General features: G+C 35.2%; 1 protein-coding gene across 1 annotated transcript in view; it reads left to right on the plus strand.

Annotated features, from left to right (window-relative positions):
• Positions 1–27,607, plus strand: part of PCDH15 (protocadherin related 15) — an 859,006-nt gene that overhangs the window by 791,099 nt on the left and 40,300 nt on the right. The window contains exons 26-27 of the mRNA XM_051973865.1: positions 1,145–1,360; positions 6,590–6,678. Coding sequence (XP_051829825.1) covers positions 1,145–1,360; positions 6,590–6,678 — 305 coding nt within the window. The remainder of the gene's footprint in view (positions 1–1,144; positions 1,361–6,589; positions 6,679–27,607) is intronic.

The raw sequence follows: 27,607 nt of genomic DNA on the forward strand, positions 1-27,607 counted from the left end.
TCTGCAACAATAAAGAGAGTTTCTTTCTCCTTGCCAACAAAATCACAGGTCCAATCTAAAAATAAATAGGTATTTAATTAAGTAAGTAGATGGATAAATGTACAATCAGATTGAGAAAGACTTCAAGAGGCAGAAAAGGTTAAAGATGTTGGGGTAGAATTCATAAGAACTGTTTTTGGGTTCCAATTCCATTTAACAACTATATCACCTGAGGTAACAACTTCTCTCAGACTTGGTTTTTTTATCCATATAAGGAGAGTTGGGATGGGAGAAGAATAACCACACTTCCTACTTATGAGGTTGTTAAGGTATGTACTTTATATATTGTAAAGCACTAAAAGAAAGAAATGAATGTCAATAAATCATTAAAAGATACTTAGAGTATTTCAGTAGAGGACACACAAGCAGGGAAACAAGCTATAGTGTTAACTTTAATATATACTTAAAAACAAAACAAAACTATCCCATGATAGACTTTCATGGTGTCTTATGCAACTCTGTTTTTTTTTTTCCTGTTCTTTAAGGGGATTTTCATGTTTGTTGATGTTTATCAAATTCATAACAAAGAAAACTTACAAAACAATATTGAAAACTATTATTTAGAACTCAACTTCTTAAACTGAGTGGTGACTTATAATTGAATGGGCGTGTCATGAAATTATGCTTTATTATCATCAGTGAACGTTTGATCTCTATGCCTATTTTACATACCCATGTACCTGGTATCACATAAAAATTTCTCAAGTGAAATAGGGAAGTGGAACAAGTTTAAGAATCCCTGACATAGAAAATGCAAAGGTAGTATGGCTTTTATTCAATGGGTATGATCATATAACCCTTTATATTAGCATTATAAGGATCTCAAAGGTACTCTGGTTCAAACTTATCACTTTACAGAGATGTAAACTGAAGCCCAGAACATGAATTGAAGACAATCCTTTGGCAACAAGCTCAGTTCACTAGATAGTACAGAGATATTTTAGCTTATAGAATTGAATCATATGCCTAACTTCACACAGGTATATAAGTGAGAGTTTCCAGATCCAATCCAGTGCTTCTGGCTATTAAAGGAAATGAATCATTTATCCAAAGCATAGATACTAATTTTCTTCATATTCATTTTCTCTTCTGCTTTTCTTCTTAGGCAACTGATAAAGACACTGGTAATTATAGCGCCATGGCATACAGACTTATCATACCTCCAATTAAAGAGGGAAAAGAAGGATTTGTTGTGGAAACATATACAGGTCTAATAAAAACTGCCATGCTGTTCAAAAACATGAGAAGGTCCTATTTCAAGTTCCAGGTCGTTGCAACAGATGATTATGGAAAGGGGTTAAGTGGCAAAGCCAACGTCCTGGTAAGTGGATAAGAATTTGGAAAAAGTTTTGGGAGAGAAGGGAGTGAATGTGACAATGAAGGTAAGAAGGATATACCATGGAAAATATTATTGGGAATTTCTCAGTTCCAACAAGAGATCAAGGATATTGCAAAAATTCTTTAGATATCCTAAAAGTGATTCTGTCTTCCATCATGAGCTTCATTAGTAAGGTACTATAGAACTTGAAAAGCTGTGCTTGGAACCATTTTGATAACACAATCTAGTTTGTTTTCTTTTAATATGTCTTTGTTCTTTTGGAGAATTTGTCTCCATTTTTCATTTCCTTTTATGAGGCAGTTTATGTTTTAAAATTTAATTTGCTAATGAGATAAAATGAAAATGGACATCTCTATAGTTGGGCAGCAGAAATTAAAACAATGGGAATCACTCCTATTCTCCATTAAGCCAATGAATCTGTCATATTACTGATGTCAGAGTTCCTTCCAAGTATTGAGATCAACCACCTACTCAGAGTTCCTGACTTGAAGAAGTGACTATATTATTTTATTAGTAGGCATGTTATAATTATCAGTAAATCAAGGTTCAAGGATAAAAAAAATAAGACAATGGAATATGTTAGGAATGGTAGGAAGCCCAGTTTGGCTCAAAAATAGAAAATATGAAGGAGAGTAATAAATGGTAAGCCTGGAAAGCTTGTATGACACAGACTGTGAAGCACTTAAAAAACTCAGAGTGGAAATTAAAAATACCTAGAATATTGATGCAGAGCATTTCTGTTCCATGAGACAAAGAAAATGCTATAGAATTAAAATATTATTTAAAAGAAAAAATGTAATAGGACTTTTTGTATCAATTGGCATGCCTAGTCACTTAACTCAAAATAAGTCTGATTTGGTTTATGCATTTGTAAAAATGGAAGTAATAATGGCACCTACCTCCTATTGTTGAAGATAAAATTTGATATTTTTCAAGCACTTTGAAGACATAAACTACTGCATAAATGCTATTATCTTTCCTATTTGTTTCCTTTTTATATTAATATATGTTTATGGAATAAAATGAGCATTTCCATAACATAATGTTAAAACACTGCATACATTCTAGTTATTATTATAATTTTTGCTGTAATAAATGAGGAAACTTAATTAGTTGTTTCAACCATGATCAGTTATTCCATAAATTACTCTTTTTAGCTTCTCTGAGAATTGATTTCCTTAAGTATCAAACAGTGATAATAAAGTATGTAATGATATACCTACTTCAAAGGGTTATTTTGAGAATGAACTGGAAAATTGTGTGGAAATAACTTTACAAACTTTGGAGCAATATGTGTCTGTGTCTGTTGTTATACATGTAAAGATCCTCGATCCAACTTGTTTCATAGGAAATTGATAAAGGATGACTGAATGAATGAATCAAAAGCAAATGGAGGGGTATCTAGGTGGTTCAGTGACAGAGCACCAGCCCTGAAGTCAGAAAGACCTGAGTTCAAATCTTAACACTTCCTAATTGTGTGACACTGGGCAAGTCACTTAACCCCAATTGCCCAGCCAAAAAAAAAAAAAAAAAGAAAGAAAGAAAGAAAGAAAGAAAGAAAAAGCAAATGAAGAAGAAATATCAGTATTACAATTATGCATATAAATACCCTTAGCTCTACATACACATTGCTCCAATAGAAATGGACAAATAGAATGATTATTTTTGGTGCAGTAGACAAGGTCATAATGACTTGAAAAGTAGGATTCATGACATAGATTTAGGATCTTCATGAATTTGTTATAATGTTGTCATTGCTATTCTTGTTAGAAAAGTTCCACAAGGTCACAATTCTTTGGTAAATTCAGCAAAAGTCACCTCAGCAGTTATGAATGAAATATTTTAAAGGTGCGAAATCCAAGCAAAATTAAATACTGATATGAGGATTAGATAGGAAATAGGCCACAAAACAGATATGAAGTTTCTATGCTGTATTTTCATACCAAGAAAATGTTGCAGGAGAATAAAATTATATCCTCAACCTCTGGAAAATTGATTGGCAAAGAATCTTAAACTCAATTTTAAGGAATCGTAATGTGATTCACAGGGCTCAGTCATGCCGACAACATCAATTACAGCAGTTTCTGATTGAATCAGTTGCCTCAACCATGACCAGCTATTCCAATCATTAAGAATCCCAGGTCAGAGCAGTGATTTGGAAATTGAAACTTTGATCAGTGATCAACCTACAAAAAGTTAATTTTAGCAAGTGTGCGGGCACATTCTCCAAGCCTTTAGTGTAGCAGATCAATCAATACATGCCGATACACATGTTCTGTATATGTTTGACTCAGAGCTATAATGCAAATGCCTTCTGAAAGCAAAATGCCCTGTAAATCTTGGAAATTCGATCAGCACCACCAAAATGGACAGCCTCCATTTAAAGTTCCCTCATTTATTTTCTCATTTGCTTATTTAAAGTTTTTTATATTTAGGATGAATTTAATTACTGCAAGGAAATGGACTGATATTTTTCAAAAGGGAGCTGTAAACAATAAGATAGTTCCATGTAGAAGACTCACACAAAAAGACATGCTAAAAATGTAACAGATGGGAAAGGGAGACAGGTTATATTTTATTGTAACTTCTGACATTTCTCATTCTCATTCTAGACTATGCATAACTTCCCATATGATGGAAAGGAAAAGAAAATAACATTTCATGCAGTCATTAAAACCATTTACACAATTGACAATTATCTGTTAATTCAGTGTCTTGGTTGTAAGAGCTTAATATTGGGGGAAAACTATCATAGGAGGCAGAGAACTTGATTTTGAATGTCAGCTCAGTGACTGACTGCTCCCTGTGTAGGCCAGGCAGTCATTTTGCTTTTCTGGGTCTGTTTCCTCTTCTCTAAATTGAAGGGGTTACACCAAGTTCCTTTCTTGAACTAAACTGCCAAGCATTTCAACTCTACTGAGGAAAGCACAACTTCATTGGGTTAGCCATGTGGTTCAAATGCCAAATGTATGCTTGCCGAAAAGATTATTTTATGAAGAATTCACACTTGGCAAACACTCATAAGGTGCTCAGAAATGACAATAAAAGGACACTCTCAAGGTCTCTCTTAAGAACTTCAGAATCAATTGCATGACATGGGAGACAATGGCAGAGGATCATCCAGCATGGGACGCCCTCATCAGAAAAGGTGCTGTACTGTATGAGCAAAGCAGAATTTAGCTCAGAAGAATATAAGATGAGCAAAATTGAAAAGTCTACTCCAAATAGGGGTTTCTCCCACTCTTTCCCCCTCAGGTCTTTTGGTTTAAGGTCACCCAGAAATAAGCTCTGACCGTGTTAATTTCAAGTCTTTGAAAGATAGGAAAGTCAGTAATCACAATTAAAAGCAAATATTTGAATCAACAAGTCTTTAAAATGCTCACATTTCTGGCCATTGTCACTTAACAAGGGAGGGAACCCAAGGTTTTAAGTGAAGCCTTCTAATCCAGGCACCAAGAGAATTGTATGCTTATCATAGGGACTATTTGTGTCCCACTGTGGCAGAATCTTCTGAGCTCATAGTGGTCTGATCAGCCACAGTTGGACATACTGTAACTCTATTCTAATGTAGTGATGTCATTTTGGTCCTCTTCCAGAACAAAGAACAATAACCCCAACCCAAAATGAGGGGGTTGGATAGATGACCTGAAACATCCATTTCACTTTAAGCTCCTAGGGGTTTCTATTTGATTTGTGAAATCCTCAGGGTCTTCAAACTTGATCCAATAATTGTTTATTCAGCCAAAATGAAAATGAGAGCTTTTTCCCCCGTGTCAGTTTTCTTTTGCAGAGTTCATCCTTTTAAAAAATGGCAAGACTGACATAGGAAGAATGAGGAAGAAGGTGGACATGTTTGTCACCATAAACACTACTCCTGATGAATTCACATATCATTTGCTGACAAGTCAGCAAGAAATGTTTTCCTCCATCAACATTTTATCCATGATATAAAAATAATACAAAAAGTGATTAAGGCAACATCCCTTGATAAGGAATGGCAATTGGGAGGGTGTAAATTACTGTGGTTAATAATATGAGCCTTCTCATAGCATCCTATTTTAATTTATTGAAGCAGCTAACCAGTTACTCCATTTAGTGATTTCTTCACTACCAAATGTGTGCTATCAACATATAATTTATTTTTTAATTTACAATTTTAAGAAGTAATATAGAGACAAATATACATAAAAATGAAGTTTTATATATATGTGTATGTAAAATATATATATATATACATGCATATATATATATATAGAGAGAGAGAGAGAGAGAAAGAGAGAGAGAGAGAGAGAGAGAGAGAGAGAGAGAGAGAGAAAGAAATGTTAATTTGCAGGGATATGATACTCCTACCCACTTGGGGGCAGTGGAAGAGAGAAAGAGTTTGTGTGATGAATGATACCTGAATTGTTTTGAAAGAAATAAGACATTCTAAAAGGCAGAGATGAAGATACCTTATGCACTAAAATTGTGGGAAAATTTTTTTAAAATGTAAAAATAAGACAAAATAGGTCCCTCCTACACTTGTAGAGCAAAATTTCAAAGAACTGAAAGAATAATCCCTTCTTTTTTGTTTAAACAGTATATTTGTGTATATGAACAGGTGACGTTTCTATCAAGTTTCTACCTATCTATTGTTAGAGGATGGATTGGCATTCAAATTTTCTGATGCTAATTATGACATGTAGCCTCAGGTGGCAAAGTGAAAAGAGTATTTAACCTGAAATCAGTAAGATCTGAATTTCAATCCACTCTTAGACACTTACCAGCTGTGCTGTCCAGTCCAGTTCCTTAAACTTTGCTTGCATCAGTCTCCACACCCAAAAAACCATGTCTAGTGATCACAGCTATCTTCCAGGATTGAGAATAAAATCAGATGACATTCATAAAGTGCATCGCCAAATTTGACACAATAAAAATGCTAGCTGTTAGCATTATTAAGGTTGTTTTCAATTGTCATGTACTTCCTTCCTCCCCAAAATGAAAGAAATGCATTTCCTTTCTCCAATGCCTAAAATAGAACTCAGCACAGACATGCTTGTTGGTTGATGAATACACAACTGCACCGATTGCTCAGCTGATTTTTCCTTAATTCAAAATGAGAGGATATCATGTCTAGATATGTTGGAGTGGCAAGAACATAGCCTGGAATTTTGCACTATGTCAATGTGTACCTGGAAAGGTTCCTTTGACTCTTGTGTTGATGTTTTTCAGGTGTCTGTGGTCAATCAGCTGGATATGCAAGTCATCGTCTCCAATGTGCCTCCAACTCTCGTGGAGCAGAACATCGAAGAACTGACAGAGTAAGCCATTTATGTACATTTCTTTTCATTCTTGAAGTTGTGAAGTTGGAAATTAAAAGTAAATTTACATGTACATGCACACATATATCTACATGTGTACATATTTGTACCATATGGTTATTGTACATACATCATAAAGGCTATATAATATATCTTCATAAATACTCATGTGTGTACTTTTAAAAGCAAGGCGCCATTTATGTATGTCACCCTGCCACACTCAAAAGTAATTATCTTTGTTAGGAAAGAGAACTTCATGATTTAATTTATCATAAACAGGACTTACACACCTGCTTGAATCAAAGGTATTGAATGTGTGAAACTTGATTATACACCAGGAATTGGTTTTAAAAGGAGGAGCTCTCTCAGACCAGTTAGAGAATCCAAGGTTTTATAGCAAAGAAAAGAATGAGATCATACAGGGTTGGGCTAGAAAGTATCAGTAGTCAGGGGTCTATCAGCAAAGTTATGGTGGGGAAGGTTGAGGGGAGCAGGGCTATTAGTTCTATAAGTATCTTGGAGTAGACCACTCTATCTGATATCCATATACCTAGAAAATCCTGAGAATCATTTATTTTCTCCCACATCTTATACCAATGTAGAGGAGAAGTAGAACTATCACCGGGATCCTCTTAGTTCCAGTTTGATTTTAGGTCTACATGAAATACTTATCAGTCATTAATTAAAGAAAATAAGGTATTTTGGCTTAATACAGCAAAGGTATGGACCAAGAGCCACAATCCAATGTACCTTTACCTTTAGTAGAAGCTGCTTCCCTTGCCTCATGAGAATGTATATGAGCATCAAGTAATCAGGAGATGGTGTTTTTTGTTATTATCCAGTCATTTCAGTCACATCCTACTCTTTGTGACCCAATTGGGGGTTTCTTGGCAAATAGATTGGAGTGGTTTGCCATTTGCTTCTCCAGCTCATTTTCCACATGAGGAAACTGAATCTAATGCCATTAAGTGTCTTGCCCAGGAAAGAAGTTCCCAGCTAGGAACTATCTGAAGCTAAATTTGAACTCAGGAAGATGAATCTTTCTTGCTCTGAGTCCAGTGATCTATCCATTATGGTGTCACATAGTTACCCATAATGCCTTGTCATAATGTCTGGCTTAGTTCTGTGTCTCTATATCCTATTCAGTTAGCCAAGTATTTCAAATAACTTGAATTTTACTTAAATCACCCAGAGGGCAGGAGATAAATATAAATAGATGTAATAGAAAGTTGGGCAGAGAATCCAACCTCTTAGTAAATGTTAGTATATACATTTTCCTATCTGGAGGCTCTAAGTAATTATTATAACTTTTTATCTAAAATAGGCTCCTTAAAGCAAGTAGAGGTAACCATGTGTACTTTACAGGCTATAATATTGCCCCTAAAATTAAAATGAGCTAATTATTAAAATGAAGTATAAGACATATTTTTTTCCTGGTAGAAGCAGCTAGATGACAGAATGGATAGAGTGGGGTCGGAGTTAAGAAATCGAGTTCAAGTCCTACCTCAGTTACCCATCAGCTCTGTAACCCTACACAAGTCATTTAATTTCTCTCAATCTCAATTTCTGCATCTTAAAAAAAATAGAAATGATAATAACATCTACAAACAATATTTGTAAAATATTTTACATGATTTCTGGCACATAGCAAGTATTTAAGTTTCCTATATGATTAAATATAAATTTTCCAACTATATACCAGACCAGGAAGTTGCAGGAGACTAGAGAAGTCTGACTGGCTCGAGACAACTATTCACATGATTGTACACACATTGCTTTGGATCTTGATGTTTAATCATTTTTCTTCTAGTTTATATCAGGCTGACAGTTGTTACTTCCAGCTGCTGTCAACATGGCGACCTCTTCATTCCTTATTCTGATCATTCAACCAAGTAGTCAATCAATTGATATCTATTAAATGCATCCAGAATGATGGGCACTCTGCCAGGCCCTGGACGTTCAAAGAACCATTGAAAATGCCCTTTGTCCTCAGGAAACTTAAGTTTTAAATGGGAAGACAATATTCACAAACATAAAAGAATATAAAAGATCCATACAAAAACAGTATAAGATAACCTTAGAGGGGTTCCAGAGTGGGTGTAAGGAAGTAAACAAACTTCTAATATGCTATAGAACTATTTAGACTAGGAAATCTGATCATGAATTTTAGAGTTGTATATGAAACATAGGATTAAGGTTCATAAAAGTATGACCTCTTAGTTCCAGTTTGATTTTAGATCTAAATGAAATACTGATAAGTCATTGATTGAAGAAAATAAGTTACTTTGCCCTAACACAAAGGTATGGATCAAAGGCTACTTACTGTCCAATGTACCTTCACCTTCAGTAGGAGTCAATGCCCTTGTCTTCCTATGAGAATGTGGTCATCAGGTAATAGAGATAATCACCATTTTTTTGATAGCAACAAAAAGTTATACTATTGTAATCCCACCTAGGAAACATAAAGGTACCGAGAGGGAGAATCGGTTAAATAAAGGGAAGACTTCCTTGGCCTAGATGGAACCCATTCTCCTGCTATCAGGTATATGATTTATCCCCCTCTCTCTTTGTGACCCCATTCTTCCACTAATGGAAATGTCTTACAATGTCATGACACTGGCAGAAATAATTAGGCCAAGCTATGGGAAACCTCAGAATATCACCCGACTCCATGGTGATGACATCTTTTCTTCCATGTCTAGAAAATGCATTCCACGTAAGTGGGCATGTTATTTTGCAAAGCTATTTTTGTTGCTTTTCCCCCTGATGCTGTCGGGTCACTTGAATCATCGAGTTGCTCAGCAATAGAACATCTGTCATTGTTATACTTGGGAAATGTCACCTGGCAATGTTAGGAAACAACGTGAGAGCATTCAATTAAAATATAAGAAAACCCTTCGTGTTAAAAGTAAAAATGTCTTTAAGAAAAGGAAAATCCTCCCCTCTTGGGACCTGCTAACTTAATCCGTGCTGGAGTTTGAACTGAAAGGTGTAAAACATGGCTCTGTGAGACAATAAGAGGTCTGGAATGAATCCAGGTTGGTTGGGTAAATGACTAGATAATAATGTCCAGTTAATTCTGAGACCCAGACCAACAGACAGTTTTTAATTTACTCAGTTCCCCCCGGGGAAGAAGGGAATTATGCTTCCAAGGTCAACACTAGCATTGACCCCATCTTATCATTAGAGATAACCTTGAGTAAGTTACACTGAGAGGAACAAAACCATATGACAAGAAATATATGAATTAACCTCATCTCTGAGAGATATCTTGTCCTGCAGCAGTGGAGGAAAGGGAATCCTTCAGCAGAATTCAAAGCTATGCAATCACCTAAGTGCTTTTAAAGGAGTTATCCCTCTACTCCTGCATAAAACTACACTTAAGGTAGTGCTAAAATATGCTTCTGACATTTGGGGAGGAGGAATAGAAGCAATCAACAGGTTAATGATCCCCTCTATCAAAATTCCTTGAGACAATCAGCTAGATATAATCCAGAAGAGAATATCTATCCAACTGAATTCTGAAGGATATTCCTGCAATTTGAGGGATGCAACTTCCCCTATGCACAAGTTGAGAGAGGAAATTCTTAATTTAGAACTTTAGAATGGGATTTTATTAAGAAAATTATTTCATTATAAGCTTTATTTTAACTAGTTTTAAAAAATAAATTGGATATTGTTTATTGAATATCACCCATTTTAATCTTCCTTAAAATTGCCTTTGCTATTTAGTAAGTAGTTTTTGTTATTACATATTATATATACAAATATATAGAGATATAGACATATATATATAGTTGTGTGGATGTCTATATGTCCGTACAGACATAAATGCCTGTAAATAGATTTAATTATTAATGTGTAAACATGCATGCATGTCTATACATATATGCTTGCATATATGTTTGTATCTAATTGTATATCCTCTCTCAGAGCATTATATATATATATATGTATGTGTGTATATATATGTATATATATATATATATATACATATATATATATATATGAGAGAGAGAGAGAAAGCTTTTATATGATAGAAGCCCAGTGTGACACACCTTTATTATGTTTATATGGATTAATTCAAATCAAACCCCATCTTGGCACCTAAAAACAAAAAGTTCATAAAATGATATATGAATTCAGTTACCCCATGGTTGACTAGAAGACAAAATTGTATTGGCAAGAATTCTTTAGCTTTATAGACTAAATATTGAAAACTCAAGGGCATAAAATGTTAGCTTCATTTGGAAATACATTCACCTTTACCCAGAAAGACATTTTTAATCAAAGAATTTTGTTCATTGATCCCAAGATGAAGTTGAATCTAATATAAAAGGTCACCGCAACTAGAATACTTTGTATTCTGCTTATTTATATTAGAATCATAGACTGGTGACAAAATCTCTTAACATCTGTCCACTAACAGAGCCACCATCCTGATTCAAGTCATTGATATCTTTTGCCTAGCCTATTGCAATAGCCTTCTAATTTATCTCCCTGCCTTAATCCTCTCCAATCTATGCCAACCCACAGTTGACAAAATAATTTCCCTAAGGTATAGGTCTGGCTATATTACATTGCTACATGAAATACTTAATATCTCCCTTTTGTCTCTATGATAACAAAGAAAATTCTCAGATTGCTATTTAAATATCTTCATAATCCAACCAAAGCCTCATGCTCTGGGCTCATTTCACATGAATTTCTCCTCTTGCTATCTCCCAAATTCAAAGTTCCATCTCCTACTTTGATTCCTTAACAAAGCTAGTCCTCATATCCACAATGCTTTCATTCCTGATACAATTCTTAAGAATCCTTGGATTTCTTCAGGGCTCAATGAAATAACTCCTCTGGAAAACTTTTCCTGATTCTCCTCATCATCAGTATGCACTTTCTCTTCCAATTAATTTATATTTACATGTCTTTTAGGGATCCAAATGGAATGCAAGTTTCTTCAGAGCAAAAATCTTGTTTTTTTGGTTTTTGTTTTATGTTTGACTTTTTTAAACTGTTATATTTAGTACATAATTACTGGAGCTCAAATAGAATTACGACAGAACTCTTGCATATCATCATTCAGCTCTCAAGGTCATATAATCTGTTTTCATGCAAGATTCTACATTGACTAGACTCTAAACTACTCAATCAGGGAAATCTAGTATGATCTAATATCTTAGAGAAATTTAGCTTAGAGGGGAGAGGTAGATGATCAGATTGGAACCAAAAGGAAACTGTCAAACTGATAAAGATGATTGTAAGAGTTAAAAAGAAAAAAAAAAAAGATTTCTGACCCAGTTTGAAAGGCTGCATTGATAAATAGCTACTAAGGAGAAAGAGACCTAGGGAACTGAGAAAGGTGGAAGAAAGTGATTTCTGAATACTCACTACAGAGCTCAGAAATGGACTGCCTACTTTTTCAAAGAATCAAATTCACCCCAAAAAAATGAAAAGGAAAGGAAAAGGAAGGGAAGAAAAGAGAAAAGAAATCTGCATTTAAACTAGATAAATACATAGGTAAATAGACAGAAAGATAAATATTCACATACACAGAGGTCACCTTTCCAAAAGTAGTAATGACTATCAAAAATGGATCAGCTAAGGGGCAGCTAGTTGGTTCAGTGTATGGAGCACCAACCCTGAAGTCAGGAGGACATGAGTTCAAATCTGACCTCAGACACTTAACACTTCCAACTGTGTGACTCTGGGCAAGTCACTTAACTCCAAATGCCTCAGGGGGAAAAAAATCAGCTATTTTACTATGGAAACTATAAGCATGTATGACAAGGCAAAATGTGCTAAAGAATCTAGGTCTTCCTCAGTTACTTATATAAATACTTTTCCAACGTTCAAAATTAAATAAAATAGCTTCATGTTGATTGACCTTCACATGATTTATCCAATAGAATCATTCTGTTTCCTTAAAATAGCCCCACTTTGTTCCTGTATAATTAATGGGGAACATATAAAAGCACATTAAACAAAGCTTTGTTTTAAAATATTCATTTAAATATATCATTCTGATATTAGATTTGGAAACCATTTTGGGAAGAAAACCCAAACCCACGTATTCATCATAGGTGTGAATAAGACCATGGGATTGGATGCCTCTCTGTTGGAATCCTTACAAACCGCTAACTAATTAGAGTTGATCTAATCTTACAAGAAGATGTTTTGGGCCAGAACCTGAAACAAGGTACTAAGTAGAACTAATTAGTACAATGCTTGTGTTTGCACCTTTACTCATCGGAGTTCACAAGTTTGCCAGATTCACAAAGTAAACTTTGTACCTTTGTGAGTTCACACCTCCCTTAAAGCTCTTTGGGCCAGAGAGCACTATGGGAGAAAACCCACAATCCCTCTCTTGAAGGAGCATAAATAGAGCTTCAATGGGCCAGTCAAAGAAGTTCTTCAGAGTGAAGAAGCTACAAGTCGAGAGTTCAGTGGACAACCAGATTCATCTTCATCTCACACCACTGTGGTAGGTGGCTGGGCTCCTGCCCGCGCCCCACTGAGACCAAGCTGGTCTGAAAGACTCACCAGAAAGCTAGCCGAGCCCCAAGTGAAGGAAACAAGAGATTCATTCCATCTCTGTGCTAGTTGGACGCTGAAGAAAGCAGAGGCAGAGGCTGAAGGACAAAACCTTTGGATTTGGCAACAAAGCGACAAGAGCTCTTGGAACCAAGCAGAGAGATAGGCCTCTAAACTAACCAGGCTATATTGAAAATAATAAAAGATCTGAACTTTTATCACCTGGCTGCGTTTTGAGAACAAGATCACCACACCTCTCATAACAACTGTACCTTTAAAGGAGAAATTGAGATAAAGGAAACATCAGTTCTTCCATGGCATTTTATCTTTTTCATCAGTGTTTACTATTGACCCCTTCTCTTTATTCTACTCAGGGGCATATTCAGAACTACAGAATCCTAAAATTTTCGAATCTTAGATATAAAAGGAACACCAAAGATCATTTAGTCCCACATAGCTTTGAATTCAAATTCCATTTTAAAAGTGGATTTCTAATGCCCAAAAGGGCATTTCTGTTTTCCACATTATTGCACCATGAGCTGCAGAGTATCATAAGGGATATGATTTCAATACAAGGGAATGAGGATTACAATCCTTCCCTAGTACTTATTGGCTATATGGCTCTAGACAAGTTATTTAAACACTCAGTCTCAGTTTCCTAATATATAAATTGAAGGAGTTTTGCTTGATGATCTCAGAGGCCCTTTCCAACTCAAAACCTATGACCCTATCATCTTCTGAGGCCATTTACAAGTCCAGTCCCTCCTCAGTAGGATCACCTTTTCACCCTTGAAAACAGCCATCAATGCATCCCTACAGTTTCCCTCCTCCTGACTACACATCCCACCCTCCTTCAATCAATCTTCCAGTGTACTAAACTCTAATAACTTCATTTATTTAGCTGGCCTTAGTAGAAGGCCAGTTAAAATATATGCAGCAAACAATCCCTTTTGGAATAAATTAAAACCACTTATTTCTTCAAACTTTCTTTCAATTGTGAAATCTCTATTAGTTCCTAGCTCCTAAACTTTAATTACTGAAAATTTTGCTGACCACATACCATTTAGAAATAAGTGTACTTAATGCAAAGACATATAGGGATTATCAAGACAGAAAAATGAGCAGCCTCATTTCTCTCAACTAATGGAGCATGGCCTCCCCCGTGGCACATCTTATTAATGATATCCTTTGCTATAATAAGTCTGTAATCAGTGTAACATAAATTAAAAGTCAACTGTAAACATTAAGCATTAGCCACACATAAAATAATAATATGTAATGCTTTTTATTGCCCAAAATGTACTTCAATTAGTGATGGGAGGAAAAGAAAAATCGGGGCCCTTTTTTCTTGATAATCTTAGTAATTTTTTGGAAGCTCATTTTGGAAGAGTTCAGCTGATATTTTAGAGAAATTCTCTATCTTTATTTAGTATCATCCTCTATTTTGGAGGAGATTTAGTTTTCTTCGAAACACAAATGAAGTGAAGTTGTGTCCTGATCATTCCCACTGAGTATCCTCAGGATTTGTTTCCTTGTGTATACGTGACCACAGACAGTAAAAGTAAATTCCTTGAGGAGAGGAGTTATTTGAGATTTTTGTTTTTAATTTCTGAATCCATAGTGTCCAACAAAATACGTTGCATTATAGTAGGTTACTAATAAGTATTTCTGGAATTGAAATGAATTAAATTGAATTGGGAATTGGGAATTGGCTTTGATCTGTTGAGGTCTAAGATATGAAGATATTAGGGGCTAAGCCAGAATTGTCCCCCAATGAGCTAAAGTAATTAGAGAGTTTCCACATATATTTCAATGTTTAATCAATACTTTTTTCATGACACTATAGGATGTAATTTCTTTAAGAATAAGAACATTTTATTTTCTTTTTAAATCACATACCTAGTGCCTGACATCATGGTTGGTGCATACTATTTAATAGATGCTTCTTGGTTTATTGATTGATTATTATGGGTTCACAGATGAGACTTGTCTTTTGTATTTCCCCAATTGAAAGGCAAATCAATTCACTGATTCCTGACTTAGGGGAGTTTTGGATGCTCTTGGGAAATCTGTTGGGATGCCTTTTTCTAGATCTGCATTTATTGGGCAGACAGTAGAGTTCACCTGTTTGTTGAAAAGGCAGGTGATCCATGACTTTCACTCCCTGTGCTTTATTTTTGAAGGTTAAAATGCTCAATGCAATATGAATTTTCAGGCACTCATGGAAGGGATGACATCTCACAAACAAATGAATAATTTCCTCATCCTAGAGGCTGTAAGTGCTGTGTTGAGTATCAGTAAGAAAAAAAAAAAAAAAAGATAGGGTGACCTTGAATACTGTTGTTCTTATATTTCAGGTATTTCTGCTCTTATGACTGTGGAGACTGTCTCTACCAAGGCAGATGACAATAGGCCTACCCCTTATTAATAATGACAATGAGTATTTGCATATATTATTTCACTTGATCCTCACAAAAAGCATATGGGGTGGATATTATTATCAAAATTTGCCTAATGGTCAGCATAAATTTTTAAAACACTAAAAGACTTTCCCAGACTAACACAGGGAGACTGAATAAAAATTTGAACTCATCTTCCTGACTTTAAATTGATCACTCTACCTACCACAGCACCTAACTCCTCCTAAGTAGATGATCTTCATGAGTTGGTATGTCTGAAAACTATGTGTCCTGATGACCACACAGTATCAGATGAGACTTTCTGTCCATCAGGCTAGACCTTCAGTATCCAGCAAAATACTTTGTATGAAGTATAGACATAAATATTAAGAGTTAATTTAAATTGAATAAGAGAAACACTGCACATTGCCAAGATTTTTCTCAAAGACTGCTCATGTTGCTAAGAGCCTGCCAGAATTTGTGCCCCTGTAACAGATGCCCCAAGCTTCTAGAATTGCCTCCATATCACAATTCAGAATGTAATTATGCTGGAGAGCGCAAATTTAAAGGGCACTAATGACACTTGAGTTTTCTTAGCAACATTTCACTAGAAAAAAACAGAGTTTGGACCTAATTAACAAAAATAATTAGTCAGGATAGTGAGCTATCAAATCAGATCTGTTTCCTCCATCTTTTCAGTCTTCTCCTAACTGAACTTCTTAGGCTACCCTTATTATTTTCCTCAGGAGACTTCATTCTGCTTGCCCTGTGTGTGGTTTGTGTTCCTTGTCATCAGGGGCCAAAAATTTCAAGTTATTTTTCTGATCCAATTTTTGTATTGCTGTTATGAATGATCTCTAGCCAAACCCCCTCTTAGAAGCACCACTTACAATTATACCAAGAGGCAGTGAATATTGTGGGTAATGTTAGACTTGGCATCAAGAAAATCTAGTTCAAATTTTGCCTCATTCATTTATTCATTGTGTCTGTGGCTTAAGTCTCTGGGCTTCCTTATAAAATGAAAGAGTTGGAGTCAATCAGAGCTAAGGCCTCTTCCAAGGCAGCTATGTATAGAGTGCTGGTTCTGGAATCAAGAAAACTCATCTTCTAAATTTCAAATCCGGCCTTAGACAATTTCTAGTTGTGTGAGCCTGGGCAAGTCATTTCACCTTATTTGCCTCAATTTCCTCATCTGTATAATGAATTAGAAAAAGAAATGGCAAAGTATTGCAGACCTTTGCCGAGGGATCACAAAGAATTGGAAATGACTGAAAAACAAATAACAATAAAAGGCCCTTTCAGCTCTACATTTAAAATTCTATGAACTCTAGATACTAAAGAGGAATACAAAAATACTAATGTTGCCCTGTTGTTATCTATGATCAAGATCAGACTTCTCTTTGACATTACCAAATAAAATCATTAGAAAGTACAATCTTTTAACTAAGACTTTAGTGATGTCATATAATTCAACAGAGAAATATCAAGTTACTGCCCTTGAGTAGTTTCTGAGGTTGCAAAGAATCATTGCTTACTTCTTTGGTTAGCTCTGATGAACTCCCAAACTCAAGAAATAAGATTCTGAATGAGATTCTTCTAATGATCATGCTCTTATCACCCAAGGAAATCACAGAATTAAAGAATCTCCATTTGAAAGGGACCTCTCAGGCTGCTCAGACAACTCATAACTGCCTGGGAATCCCCTTTACATCTCCACAAAGTGGTCATCTGGTCTAAATTTGAACAACTCCAATGAGAAATCCCCAAATAGCTGATCAAACTGGCTGGTATGAACAAACTCTAACATATTTGGAATTATTTTTATAGCATGAACTAGTCAATCAACAAGCACTTGTTAAACATATATCATGTTCCAGACAATATGCTAAATGTTAAGATATTAATTATATCATGTAATAAGTTTATGTGCAGAGATTTCCCTTACCAGTACCTACATTCTAACAAAAATGGATTCTTGTGGCAAAAAAAAAAATAGCAAAGACTAGCTGAATGCAGAACTTTTATTTGAGAAAGGGGGTTGTAAGAAATGGTAAGAATGGGACATTCTTGATGGTCATGGAAAATCTCTGATGAATTTGGATGAAGATTGTCTAGAAAAACTTGACGTATTATTTGGCATATTGGTAGGGAGTGGAATTGAGATATTATAGTATGAAAAAAATAGAAGAGGAGAAATGTTCAAGAAAAGTGAGTGTCAAATGCTTCACAGAGTTTGAAGTGATTGGGAGAAAACCAGTGGATGGGAGATGAAGGTCATTTGCCCCCTTTAGAAGTTCCAGTTCAGTAGTAAGAGCTAAAGGGCTCCAGGAGTTATGAAAAGAAGGATGGGGGGGAAAGGTGGAAGGATAGGTTAGTGAGAAAAATGAGTGACTCTTCCTATCAAAAGGATGGTGCTAGAGGGAAATGACACAATTGAGATAGGTTGAAATATGGAGAGAGGAGAGGTACTTGAAACAAAAAAAAAAAAAGACAGTGAAGGAAAGGAGGGAAAGTAAAGATCAATATCTCTGGGGGTAGAAAAATGTAAAAGGATATTACTTCAAATGTTCCTGAGTACAGTAAAATAGAAAATTAGCCAAATTGCTGTTTTATATTGCATTGGAAATTTACTGAAACTAAAATCTATGTATCTAATGATTAAACCTGATGGAATTATGCATTTTCTTCTATGAAAGTCAGAAAAATTGATCATACATCCTAAAAGCAATCACTGTTTCAAACACCACTTGATCTGAAGGAAAAGATCAAAATAAGATAATAAATATAAACCTAGGAAGAGCTTAGAGAGAGCTCAAAGAGCAGCTTATCTAATCTTTCCTTTTGAGAGGCACAAAGATGTTGTGACTTGCCCAGAGTTACGCAGGAAATCTCCATTTTATAGAGAAAGAAACTTATGCTCAGAGGTATTTATCCATGGTCCTATAGTCAGTAGATAGCCAAGGTTCATAGAATATAGATTTAAGATTGTAATGTACCTTTTAGGGACCTTAAATGATCATTAAGCCAACCACTTTATTTTAAAGATGATAAAAGTGAGGCCCATAGAGATTGTGACATCCCTTAAGTCACATGGATAACAAGTAGCAAATTTGGAGTTTGAACCAATATCATTTCCACTAAATCCCAGTCATATTTTAATTCTAGGTCCAATTTTCAATCTACTATGCTCCATGTTGACTTTCTCTATAGAGACTGTCAGGGAAAGATAATTAATGATCATTTTGTTCTGTTTTGTTTTTAAAGAAAGAGGCAATTTCAACACAAGGACTGTTACCCTAATGTAATTTAAATATGTCCACACCATTTCCATGTTAAGGACTCCAATTTGGTCATCTTGATTGTCACCTGGTAAATTCTACAACATGCAAAGAATTTATTTAAAGAGTTTTATCGAGTAAACACAAATGCACATTTAGTCACAAAGTGCCTGCAAATCATTCTAAATGAAAAGTCTAAAAATGGCTTTGTAACTGAAGAGATTTAAATGCAATTTACAGATAATCTTGCTTTTCTTATAAGAACTTGGATTTGGATTTATTACTCATGGTAAAGAATGGCAGTTAACAAGCATTCATTACTGTGTTCATATCACTGTAGTGTGGGTACAAATAAAAGTAATGACATTGTCCTTGCCCTCCAATAGTTCACATCCTAAAGGGGGAGAAATTATGAAAAAAAAAACCTTATGAATTACAACATATAAAAAGAGAAAGTTGGAGATATCTCAGATGGAAGCTGCTAGGATTGAGAAGCACTGGAAAAGATTTTTTACAAAAGGTTGGATTTTAACTGAATCATGAAAGATGTCAAGGAAAGCATGAGCGGGAGATGAGGATTATTGTGGAGCAGTTCTGATGGAGGATATTTACAGATAAATTTGGGGAAGTAAATATCCATTAAAAATACTTAAGGGAAGGAAAATGTTGATTTTTGCTGTACAAGAATCTACACATGATTTTAAAAAAATTCCCATAGTGGACATGGAACAGGGTTGTGGAAATAACAGTTTGATGATTTGGTAACATTTCTGGCTCGTGGAATATGAGAATCAGAATCCATTTTGCTTGGGATATACAAAAGACATTGAACCAAAAATAAGAGGTATTTGAAAAATAGTTACCCTAACTATTTTATAGAGTTTTGTCATTCAACTGATCTAATGAGAGGTCATGTGCTTATGTATATTTTGATTTTTCACTATGAATGGGTCCTCTCAAATAAGAACATCATTCTCTCTTTTTCATTTCCAAATGCTTCCAGAAGATAAACAGAATTGAATATGTTGGCATTTAGCAAAAGAAAGGTAGAGAATAAAATTTTCCTTATGATTCCCTCTCCCCCTTTTCTTTAACCAGAGTTTACAAAAATAATTGATTTTTAAAATATAATTTTTACACAGGAACAAAATAAAATGTTCTTTCACATCCTTGATTCATGACCTTCACATTTAGAATATGAATAAAGTGCCCTTTAAAAATGAATTGGCATTATCTACATTTTAAAAAACTACCTCGAGTTCTAAAGAAACATGCACTGCTGTTGAGGAATGGAGTTTTAAGTTTGTGTGTTGATAATCATTCCATTCCAGCTAATCATTGCTCAATGTGCGGAGAGCACAGATCCACCAGATACCTAAATAACACTTTAATATTTCAGGAACTCAGGCATATTAATGATTTACAAGAACTGTTTCAGATTGCTGACCCTCAAATAGTACTCAACTCTGCTGAATAGAGAATTATAAAGCAAGGATTCAGATCCTCGTGTGTGTGTGTGTGTGTGTGTGTGTGTGTGTGTGTGTGTGTGTGTAGACAGGGAGAGAGACAGAGAGACAGAGAAAGAGACAGAGAGAGAGGGAAAGAGAGAGAGAGAAACAGAAATAGAGACAAATACACAGAGAGAAACAGAGACATAAAAAGAGACAAAAATATCTATGGAAAGAGCCAGAGTAAAAGATAGAAAGACAGAGATAGTGATACAGAGACAGAGAGAAAGAAAGAGATAGAAAGAGACAAAGACTTAGAGACAAAATTAGAAAGGGAGGGAGGAAGAGAAGGAAAATGGAGAGTTGGGCAAAAAGACTTGAATTCCAAATTCTATCAAATGAGAAACTGTGTGTGCCTTGAACACATTAAGTGTTTAAAAATGCTTGTTCCCCCTAAATCTAAGCTCTGATGACTCTTCTCATAAAAAATGACCTATGTTTATTCACCTGTTCTACTAGTACTTTGTTAAAGGACCCTAAACTGTGAGCTTTCCTTAGCTTCCCATTAACAGACTTTGTTCTGTCATCAGTCTCAGATTTTTCTTCTTCCTCCTTTTCTTCCTCTCATTCTCCCCCCTCTCCATTTTTGTCTCTTTCCCCTGCATGTCTATATGTCTCTTTGTCCCTATCCCTCTTTAATCTGAGAGTTTGTTGTGAAATCCCTATCCTTAGACAATGAAATGATAATATCTTGCATTTTACCAAACATTTTAAGATTTGCAAAGTGCTACTCACATATTTCATTTTATCTTCAAAACAACTATAAGTTCTTTGAGATTTAGAGCAGCCAGTTCTCCAAATAATATCTCTATTTAAAACATCTCCATTTGCTAAGAGGTATGGTAGACAGGCTGACATTGTAGAAACCAATAAGGTGTGTTTATCTATAGCATTATAGGAGTTAGAACTGGCAGAGAGACCTTACTACACATTGTATAGTCATGGAATTCTATATGGGGCACAGAGTCCAGATAGTCAAACTCATGCTTTTTAGAGATGAGCAATGGAGGCCAAAACAAAGATTAAAACACTTGTTCAGAATCATACAAGTACTAAAGGGTAGCACTGGGATTTAAACTCAGAGTCTCTGATTCTATCCCTTGACCAAGGATTTAGGCAACCTTGAGTAAACCTCAATAAGTAGGAGGCTAATATGTTATTTAAAAAGGGACAAACTGGCTCAAGATAGAAATGGAGTAGATCAAAGCTTCCATACCAGTCAGTATTGGGGTGTGGCCTTGAGTGGCCACTTCATGCCTAGCCTAGGAATATTGGAATACCTAGGTCATTCCCAAAATAAATGTTGAAAGGCCAATGAATTTTTGTAACTTAGCACTTGTTCATTGTTCTTTTTGCTTCTATTTCTCTCCGGACAAATCAGTAGCAACAATTCTCCTTCAATAGCATTATTGTGCCACTTGATATAGGGATGACATATGACCTGATATATCTAGAGAGAGATAGCAATAGAAAGAGCCAGAGCATGAGATGGAATGGCAGAGAGAGTGACACGAGACAAAGATAAAGAGAAACAGAGATGAAAAGATAGACAGAGAGGCTTACAGGCAGAAACAGAAAGAGAGGGAAGGAGCTATGAAAAGAGAAGTTGTGTCTAGACTAGCTCTCTGGAGGACCTCATTAGCAGCTTAAGTCCTTGGTCTTAGAAAAGGAGTGAAGAGGTGGGACTCACATAAATGGATAAACATGGAGTCCATTTATTCCAAGTTCTCTCAGTTTTTTTTTTTATCCTAATCCCCTTATATAACCAAAGTACACTATGCATGTGCTAACTATATGCTGCACATGTGGGACCACATAAACAACTTATTATTGTGTCAAGATGACTCTTTGCCACTTGGTATCACTCTGCTTCAACTACAACACAGGTTGTCACTACCTCCTGACTTACTCAGGAAGGCCAAGAGCCCTTAGGGGAAATAGGGAGCTGAGCCAGACATTGTCAGCAGATTCCCTCTGGGCTGAAGGTTCTTATATTCCACCCAGAGTTCCCCCACTATTTGTGGCCCTCTACAAGAAGTAAATGGAAAGTTGGGCAAAAGGACTTCTGAATTCTAGATTATAGATTCTATCAATTGAGAAACAATTTGTGCCTTGACTCCAGATGCCCATTGGAGGTCAGAAAAGGCTTCCTGGGCACTTGCTGGGGAGGGTGCTATGGGAAAATTTTCTCCAGATATGATTTACAGTACATAATCCTTGAGATCTTTTTCATTTCTGATTTTAGGGAATCTAAACATATTGAGAAAAACTGAATAGCTTTTGACTGCCATTACTCCCTAGTCCCTGAATCCAGGCTGTGAAGATAAAATAGTCCAATACTCAAAGCCTATATAATATTTGAATCAGCTATTCCCTCATTCCTTCAAATTTTGACTAGCTCATGATGTGAATAAGAAGAAGAAAAAAAAATGATGCATCCTAAAATGGTCTCTGAGCTTCAGGCTGTATGTAGCCTAAACATTACAAATCAAGACTGAATGATCTATAAAAACTGACTCATTTTAACTGAGGCATGACAAAAGTCCAGTATGTCTCTTGACCTACAATCTATTTCATCCAACTGCTTTGTTCAGATCATTGTTAAATTTCTGGTTTTCTTTCTTTTTTTTTTTTTAATCTTGTGCTCTACAACTTGTAGGGATATTTCATTGTGTTCTTGTCATTCAGAGGATACCCTTTGATGCTAATGAAAGCGACCATCCTAAAGTACAGCTTAGATGATGTCATTCTTTCACTTAATGAACTTGAATGAATTCTTATTGCCTGTAGAATAAAATACATATGTCTCCATTTGATATCTATAACCCTTTCTGACTTGACACCACCCTTCCTTTCTAGGCTTATTACACCCCATCATGAACCTTTTATCTACTTTGAATGTCCTTAAAGACACTTAATTATGTATATCTTATCTTTCTCATTAGAATGTAAGTGATTCAAGGTCAAAGTCTTTCTTTTCAGCATTTTCTTTGGATTCTCCAATGCCTCACATAATACAATGCTTGCTCATAGTAGATTGATAATAAAAGCTTTATAAAGAATCTACATTCATATCCTGGCTCTAATGCCTCATTAAACTCAACAATCATTTTAAAATACCTCCATGCAATGCACAGGGAGGCACTGAATGTTGACCTCATACATATATGATCTGATACATATTTTGTTACCCTGGAGAAACCCCTTATCTTCTTGGTGTCCTAGGCAACCCTCATAATTCAGAGATCTAAAACTCAAAGATAACTCAGAGGTTCTCTCTGCTAATCTGTTCATGTTCTAAATGAATAAACTGAAATCAAGGTAAGTTGAATCACTTCCTTAAAGTCACATAACTGTAACATCAAAGGAGGTGGTGTACCAGAAAAAGCTTTTATGGGCTTTTGCCCATAAAAAGCCATTTGGGAAGTTTTTTTTTTTTTTTTTTCTATGTGAGCATTTAGAATTCTGAAATCATCAAATGGAACAAATCATCATAATTTATTATTTCGTTGATTCCTAGATTCAAGAAAGCAATGGAGAAAATCTTAATAGTTAATAATGTTAATACAATTTAAAAATATGCCATGGATTTTCAGAGAGCTGCTTATTAGGCACTGAGCAGCACACCCCTCTTTGAAGTTAGATCCCTTAATTTCAGGGTTAGTGCTCTTTCCCACGTACCATGCTGCTTCTCTAAAGCTGTAAGCTCAAGAGCCAGAATGAGTCTACATTGCTATGGAAAGTTTCCTTCCTGGAAATTTATTACTATAATTAAGTCACAGATCAAATCCCCTCACCCCCAATAGTGTAAAACACTGGAGATTTGAGGAGTGAACCTGGAATCTTATCGGTGTTTAGAATTCCCAGGGAGAACAATTCTTTCAACAGTGCAGATTAGCAAGTTTTTTTGTCTTGTTTTTTTTTTTTTTTTAAATTATGGTCTTAGAGAGTAGTGTTACTCAGTGAACTCCAGTGGCTTCCTATATCCCCAGTATTGAATACAGAATATTCTGTTTGTCATTCAAAGCTATTCCTAACCTATGTCTCCTATCTTTCCTGTCTTCTTGCACTTCATTCCCTTACAAGTGACACTTGAACCCCAGATATTCCACGGAGAAGACTCACCATTCCATCTCTTGCTTCTGTGCATTTCCTCAGCCTGTCTCCCATGCCCAGAATGCTCTCCTTCATATATTTCAACTATTGACCTCTCTGACTTCATTTAAATCTCAGTGAAAATTCCATCTTTTACTAGAAATCTTCTCCAATATCTCATAATTTTAATACCCTTTAAAAGATATTTTATGTTAATTATTTTCTATTTATCCTGTCCAGACCTTGTTTTGTATCTATGGATTTATATATTTTCTACCCCGTTAGACTTAAAGCCTTTTAATGGCCTGGATTGCTTTTTTTTTTTTAACCTCTGTTTATATCTCCAGCACTTAGTCTTGTGCCTGAAATACAGTAGGCATTTAAATGTAGATTGATTGAAGTGACTTTCCCATCATCACATCACTTAGTATATGTCAGAGAAAAGCTTTGTGCCTCAGGCTTTTTAGGTCTAAGACTGGCCTTCTAGTCACTATGTCATGCTGCTTGTCAGATAAAATATAATTTACAATATGGAAGTACACCCATGTGTTATGAAGTGCTACATATAATCAGATAAGGAAAAAATTTTTCTGCTAAGTGAATTAGGAAAATCTTTAGTAAAGCCAAGTCTTAAGCATGAGTAGGGAACCAACATGTAGAGGTAGGACAGATAGAACTGCATCTCAAAAATAGGAAGTAACATTTTTGGTTAATCTCATATAATTTGGCAAATGTTTTGTCCTTTTTGGTATTTTCTGGTTGAAGGGGGCCTTAGAGATATTTTTGCACAATAAATAACTGTCCAAGTTCATTATCAAGAAGGCTTGGATTCAAGTTCTTCCTCCTACACATATTTAGTGATCTTGAACAAATCACTCTCTCAGTGGCCCAGGTAATTTTCCTAGTACTCTTAATAATTCCAGTGATCTGATAAATAATCATCCTTTTTTAGCACCTAGAGATAATCTAATCCAGAATTATGATTTTGTTATTAAAATAAAATAGTTATGCAGATTGTTATTGGTCTTTCACAAAGTAAAGGTAGTGTCTATCTCATGACTCCAGAAAGACCCATGGCTAAATAAACTGCCATATGCAGCCTGGCTCAATAAGTGTGATATTTCACACTTTTCTCTCAGCCAACTCCATGAATTGGGCCTTTGTTAAAGAAGTCACATTTCAAAAATAAGCATTCAGTTCTTTTATCCTTACAGTACTCACTTTTCAACCCTGAATTTTTTGAATGCATCCAACAAAATATAGGAATCGGTTGCTTTGTTTCTTTTTCAAACTGTGGGTAAGTCTAAAGAATCTATTTCTTTAAAGACTTACTTTAAAGTCTTACTACATTGCTGCTTACTTCTAAGATGTAGATAAGTCAGTCTTGGACAATATTCAAGATTGAAAAGTTAGACCCTTCATTTACAAGTCAAAAGCATCATGATGAAATGAGTGGAGAGAAAACAATGAAACTAGGATACTTAGATTCAAGTCACACTGCTCAAAAACCAAAGCTACATGAACCTAGGCACCGAGTTTTGACACAGCAGTGTCAAACTTAAAATAGAAATGGATCTCTAAAGGCCAGAGGATAGACTTAGAAAAGCACAAATTGACATCACCTATGGTTTATTGTATTTTTAAAACATTTCTTAAATATATTTTAACCTGGTTCCTGCCTAACTGGACTCATTGGTTGTGTGTTTAAACCCTCTGCTCTAGATAACTCTTTAAAACTTGAGTTTGCAGCAAAGGTGCTTACCTGCATCAGGAAATAGAGTTTCTTCTCCCAGGAGTTCACAAAACAAATTAAATTGCAGGATCAGTCTTGTTGAAATTCTTACCTACCAAATGGTTTCACACTATGGATTCCAACATAGCATTATAAAGGGCTGAAACTCTTAAAAGGTGTGCTTGAATCAGACAACAGAGTATTTAAGGCTAATTAACTATTGGACAATGAGTCTATTAGCATATGTTTGGAAAAATGGCTCTTCTCACTGTTCCCTGCTGGCTCCATGTTGGGTGTATTCAGATAATTATAGGAAGGATTAGATGGTGGCTTAAAACAAGCCAGACTTCACTTTTAGGCAAGTGGCAAAGCCTCCTGGTGGTTTGTCTGTTTCCTTCATTTCTCTCCCTAAAGACCAAGGACTTTTACTTATTTTGACTCTGGCTGTTCCTGAGGTCTCCAGGGAGCTCACCTGGATTTTACATAGCATCATAGTGAATTCTCAATAAAGTAAATCTGCAGCTGTCTTATTTCTTGTGTTAATTCTTTTTCATATAAAATATTATTGATAAAAATTTTGATACCATATTACTGTATGATTTAATCACAAGGGAGAAAATGCATACAAAATTAAATGAAAAAGAAGAAATATTATATATTTTAAAGGATGATATAATTGCAAGAATTACATTGGATTTCTATTTTAAACTGTACTTTATTTACTTGTAATTTAAAGTTACTTATGCTGTCCAAGGGATGACATGTTGCTTTATTGTTATTATAATTATATATGATTATTATTTTTGTTATTATTATTATCATTCTAATAATTGCCATTCATTTGTGCCTCTTTATTTCATGCTATCCTTATCTTCTGTTCATTCTGGATTTAGCTGTTATCATCTGAATTATTTTTGAAGCTGATACATGGCATTTTTCTAAGGGTTCCTATTTTTTCTCATGGCACCCATAAGAAGAACAGGTGTTCTATTCTATCCAATGCCTTGGCATGGATCCCATAAGTCATGGGCCAGGGAATTTATCATCCTCCTCCCCCATGGAGAAAGGTAGAATCAAAGAGTTCTGTGCCCATATGACTTCTATAAATTGTTGACAGTTTTATTTGTAAAACATATTCAGTATTTCCCATGGGCCATTTAAAACTGAAATGGTATCATAAATTCCAAAAACTCAGACATAAACAAGACATGGTTGATGACCTCCCTCTATATTATTATGCTTTTGTGATCCCTGGGGCAGGTCACTGTTTAGAAAATATGGAGATTTTTTTTTGAAAAGTGATAAGATTTAGCTAGCAGGGACACAAAATTAGATATCACTATCTTAAGGCCTATTTCCTATACTTTTAAGTTGGTCTCTTCATCC

Source organism: Antechinus flavipes, chromosome 2 (assembly GCF_016432865.1).
Source record: "Antechinus flavipes isolate AdamAnt ecotype Samford, QLD, Australia chromosome 2, AdamAnt_v2, whole genome shotgun sequence".
Lineage (NCBI taxonomy): Eukaryota > Metazoa > Chordata > Mammalia > Dasyuromorphia > Dasyuridae > Antechinus > Antechinus flavipes.